Below are 5,330 nucleotides of genomic sequence, written 5' to 3'. Positions count from 1 at the left end.
CAGATAGATAGACAGATGAGAATGTATTACTAGATGAACTAATAGATGGATCAATAGTCAAAGTAATATAACTTGTTCAGCTTCCACTAAATAAATCCACAAATAAATAAACCGACTTCGTTTAGCTAGAGTTGCGTATTTATCTTAAACGATGTATCCTGTATCATAGACATAGTTTTCTATTTCAAAAAAATATACATTGTTTATTTAAACATGTATAAATATATCACTGTTTGCACCAAACTGAAATTAACAGAAGGGGGCAGTGGTGTTACCGAACCCAGTAAGTTACCAAGGAAACGGCTTTCACTTTCAAGTGAATCGGTGTACGAGACAAGAGAATTTCCATCATCTGGTCAGTTCCAACCCATCGCTGCTGTGATATGGGGTCACTATTGGCAGCTGCTCTAGTGATTCTGTTAGGTTCTGGTAAGTTTCAAATACAAAGTATAAGTTAATGAAAGTACTCTAGTGACGCTTATGAAGTCCTAGGTGTTAGTTTTATACGCCAGGTTTAATGCAAATCCTAGAACTTAATAAATTTACATTTTGTCGATGGAAATGCTTATTTAAGTACTTATCTTTACAAGATTGAGAATAAGGTTATCTTATTCTATTATATTCTTCTATAATATTTTAACTAAAACAGAGGATTATAAATCAGTCTGAATAGTTCTTATCTATAACTCATGAAGCTGTGGTCTTTCGCTTACTTCTAAGAATACGTTTGTTATATTACAAGAAGTTTGTTTACAAACGTGTTATTCTGCAACCTCTGTCTGTGTATAAATGTCGTGCTGTGAGAAACGAGAAGTTTAAAAGTATTATAACGATCTTTTAGTTTCAAAGCCCAGGCTTTAAGAGTTCTTGATTATTTTTGGAAACTCAACTTATATTCCGTAGATTTGAAACATTTCTTCTTTAATATGGTTCAATTTGACAAAATAAAAACTAGGACCCTTAATATCATTTAGACTATAGTAGAACCGTACTTTATGCGCACGTGAGTTAAACCTCAAAACGAGACATCTCTGAAAGGTTGATCCTATATCGTGAATATCAGACCAGTGTATAAATGTCCTGCACTTATAACAAACTCCAAAAATTGCAATAAAATGTTCTTTAGTTACTTATTAAACATTTTATCTACAAATTATTTGCTATTTTGTGAGATTCAAATTCCAAACATTTCAAATATTCTCTCCATTTCTGCCCACTTTTATTCATGTACCGTGCGGACCAATTTAACCAAATAAAAAGTATAAAATTTTAATATTGTTTAGACTATAGTGTCCTCGATAGAGAATCCATCATTTTCTGTTTAATTAAAAATGGCGAAGAGAATTCATAAAAAAAAACGTTGATATCATTTTCTAATGTATTAAACATGATAACCAGAATTCATTGGAAAACGATTTTAAAAATTTCCTCACAAAAGTAATTTCATTTTGAAAAACAAAATCTCCTTGACCTCAATTCAAAAGTTAATTTTAAAATATGTTTTCACAGTCCATACATTACGTTTTAAAATGTGTTCGTGAAATATGTTTTGAATATTTTTGTATAAAAGTCGCCTCTACAGCATGTTTTATTTTTGTATTTAAGAATCAAAAACTTTTTCAATGCACATTATGAATTATGATCCACAAGAGTTACTCAAATGTGGATCATGTTTACTAAAATTATTAAGTTAACAATGCCAATTCTATCTTATAGTTTTGTAAATAAAAGTTCTTGCAACTTTTTTCGAAAAACTTTTGATATATCTAAAAAAAGGAGCACATGTTAAATTATCTCCATTAATAAAACCATTTGATTTGTTAATCACCTTATTTAATGTATCCTCTGTGTTCTTATTCCATTTGTTCCCGAATTGGAAATTTGAAAAACAAATTATTGAATGAAAAAAAATATATACTAAAACTTTCTTGAACAACATCTCAAGAATTTTTGATAAAACTGATAATAAAGCAATTGGCCTGTATGAACTTAGAACACTGTATGTACTTCGATCACTTTCACTATCTCCTTTAAAGTTTGGTATAGTTACAGATATTTTAAAATGTCTCAGAAAATGCATTTCTCCATTTACATATTAAACAAATCTATTATTATGGCGTAAATTTATTAATATTAAGATTTAAAATTTCAGCTACAATTTTATATTTCCCTGCAGCTTTTCTAGTTATAAACTGTTACATTATGGAACCTTCTGACTTTATATGTTCAACGAATTGCGTAATTACTTCTTATAATTTTCGTACAGGGAGTTTTTACCTTCTTAATCCTTAAATCTTTTACTTTTAATTTATTTTATTTACTGCTACGCTAGAATAATAATACAATAACTTACAGCCACCAAAACACTGTACACAATAATATTTGGTGATTCAATACCTCTTTTCTGACGTATATTATCTAGTTTTATATAAAACAGCCTCTAAAGTATGTTTTGTAGTTTTATATAAAAATCTTCTTTGAAGAAAGTTCTATAGTTTAATAAAAAAAAACTGTCTGTAAAGTATATTCTTTATTTTTGTATGAAAATCACCTCTTAATAATGTTAACAAATGTTTACATCTATTCACATTAATGTCAATGTCTTCTGACTTGTCTTCACATAATATTCCGATGATAATCTGCATATTACATTAAGTCGTACTGGCTTAGGTCAGAATTAATATATCTTTCTTCTATTTTTTTCTCGTGAAATTTCACTTTTCCCTTCAGCTGTTGAACTTCTTTGTTTAAAATTCTTGATCTTTAAGCAATAGAAATAGAGACTTCACTAACTTAAATAAAAAGTAAGTCATTAGTTATATCTATCTGTTTCCTTTTGACATCCTTATTCAGCGTATAATTAATTCATTTATCAATCATTAACTGAGTTCTGTTATTCATTGTTACTACGTTTATCAATCAATAACTGAGTTAAGTTATATTTTAATTGATACCAGGTTTATCGATCATTAACTGAGTCCCCCCCCCAGTGGCTCAGCAGTAAGTCTGAGAGCTTATAACGCTAAAAATTGGGTTTCGATACTGTAGTGAGTAGACCACAGATAGTCTATTGTGTAGCTTTGTGCTTAACAACAAACAAACAAATATTAACTGAGCCAAATTATATTTCAGTTCATACTACGTTTATCAATCATTAGCTAGAATAAATTCTGGTATTAATTAATACTTTGTTTATAAATCATTAACTGAATTAATGTATCGTGTTAATAACTACTGCGTTTATCAATCATTAATTGAGATACGTTCTATTTTAAGTGTTACTACATTTATCAATCATTAAGTGAGGCCCCACTGTAGCTTAACAGAAAATGTAAAAACTTACAAGGTTTGTGCTTAGCAATAAACAAACGTTAACTGAGCCAAGTTCTATTTTAACTATTACTACGTTTATCAATCATTAACTGAGTTACGTTCAATTTTTAATTGCTATTACGTTTACCGATCATTAATTCAATTAAATTTTGTTATTACTCCGGTTATCAATAGCTAATTTAATCAATCTATAATTGTTTTTTATCAAACTGGCTTACTATCTTTATTATGTGCATTATCTATACTTTCAATTGTTTTTAAAAATTTATTCTTATTTTCAGTAATAGTACTTAATAGAATACATTAAACAAAGTTATTCCAGTTTCTCATGCTAATAATTCCATGGAATTTCTTCTTACATTTACCGAGCCTTCGTGGAATATTAAACAGCAACATCACGAAAATCTCTTACCATCTGATTTTAATTGCATCCAAAACATCGTTTTTAATTCAATCATAGGAATTATTCATTTGGGATACTTAAAGGTTTACCTGTTGAACTATTTTTTCATTCTGTCTCATAGCGCTGTTTTAGCACTTACTGTTAGGTATTAAAACTGTTGTTCGCTAATTGCATAAAGATAAGCTCCATCTGGGGGAATAACAACAACTATAACATAAACAACGAATTTTAGTAAATGTTGAATATGATTATCTGCGTGCTCAAATTAAAAAAGAAGGTAATAAAAGAAATTTAACCCTACACTGAGTCGACCAAATAATCCTACGTTTCTTTTTATTCTATAATGAACATCAACTATAAACTAAATAAATGATTATGAGTCACAATCTTCAGTTCACCTTGAAGTAAGAATTTAAATACAAGGAAGTTACTTTAAACCATGTTATATATGTGATAAGCCTTCTCTTTTTCTTCTTTCTCTTTGTCGGGAGGGTCAGGTTCATTGACCTCTTCCTCCCTCCTGTACTATGTTATATGGTTGCTTAAGAATGTATGTGTAGATAGAACATGAGAGTCAGAGTAAACCCCACCTACACCGACCCCTTTCAGGGCAATGTCCGTGCAGGTATCGGCAGTTACATTTATGTGTTGTATACACCTTCGCTTGTGTTCGATATTACATAGTCCTGGACTTCACGAGCAGTTCAGTATGAAACACATACGTTTCACTAGTTGTAATCCTAATTTTGAGAACATTTTTACATATAAAATTCTTTTATATGTTTTCAGCTTAGTTTAAAACTGATGTAGGTTGTTCAGTCCAGTGTCAGGTGACCTGATTAGCTCTTTATTTCTAAAATATATGTTAACTGGCGAGAAGTGCTTAGGTCTATTTCCATCATGTATGCAGTAGCGATCAAGTTTGCACAGTAGGTCGTTTTTATGCCAATTATTCATAAAGTAATTTAAAGATTTATGCAAGAGTCTATGGGAGATAATTTTCGTGTTTTTGTAGTTGTGCATGAATTTGGATGATGTGCTACGTGGTACTTTATAAGTAATGAGTTTTTGTATTATTTGTAATTTGTTTGTTTGTTTAGGTGCTATGTTTATCCACGCTGGGCATACGTATTCTATGACTGGGCGTATGTATGTTTTGAATATTTTGATAGTATTATCTGGTGTGGTTCCATGATTTTTGCCAGTTAGACTTCTTGCATAATTTGTTTGTTTCCAAACTGTTGTTAATATGTTTAACTCACGTTAATTTAGAATCGTAAGTTAGGCCTAAAAATTGTGCTGAAGTTGTGGTCGGAAGAAGTGTCCCATTCATATATAATTTTGGTGGGTTATTTTTATGTCTTGTTTGTTTTGAATTTCGCGCATAGCTACTCGAGGGCCATCTGCGCTAACCGTTCTTAATTTAGCATTGATAGACTAAAGGTAAATTCGATGACGAGGAACCCACTTTAAGACTAATAATGGCTGGAGACGGCTTGAATGGGTAATGAAGAAAACTTTAATATAAGTTTAACATAACAGCAAATATACAACATTTCGACAAGGTTGATGATGACAAAATCTTGTCGAAACG

At 30.3% G+C, this 5,330-nt stretch overlaps 1 protein-coding gene across 1 annotated transcript in view; it reads left to right on the top strand.

Annotated features, from left to right (window-relative positions):
* Positions 1–351: 351 nt before the first annotated feature.
* Positions 352–5,330, top strand: part of LOC106473310 — a 35,815-nt gene continuing 30,836 nt past the window's right edge. The window contains exon 1 of the mRNA XM_013933995.2: positions 352–429. Within this exon, the coding sequence (XP_013789449.2) occupies positions 384–429 (46 nt within the window). The 5' untranslated portion in view covers positions 352–383. The remainder of the gene's footprint in view (positions 430–5,330) is intronic.

The sequence above is a fragment of the Limulus polyphemus genome, unplaced genomic scaffold (assembly GCF_000517525.1).
Source record: "Limulus polyphemus unplaced genomic scaffold, Limulus_polyphemus-2.1.2 Scaffold128, whole genome shotgun sequence".
In the NCBI taxonomy this organism is placed as follows: Eukaryota; Metazoa; Arthropoda; class Merostomata; order Xiphosura; family Limulidae; genus Limulus; species Limulus polyphemus.
The sequence above is the reverse complement of the archived record's forward strand: the minus strand, read 5'-3'. Positions and strand labels throughout refer to the sequence as shown.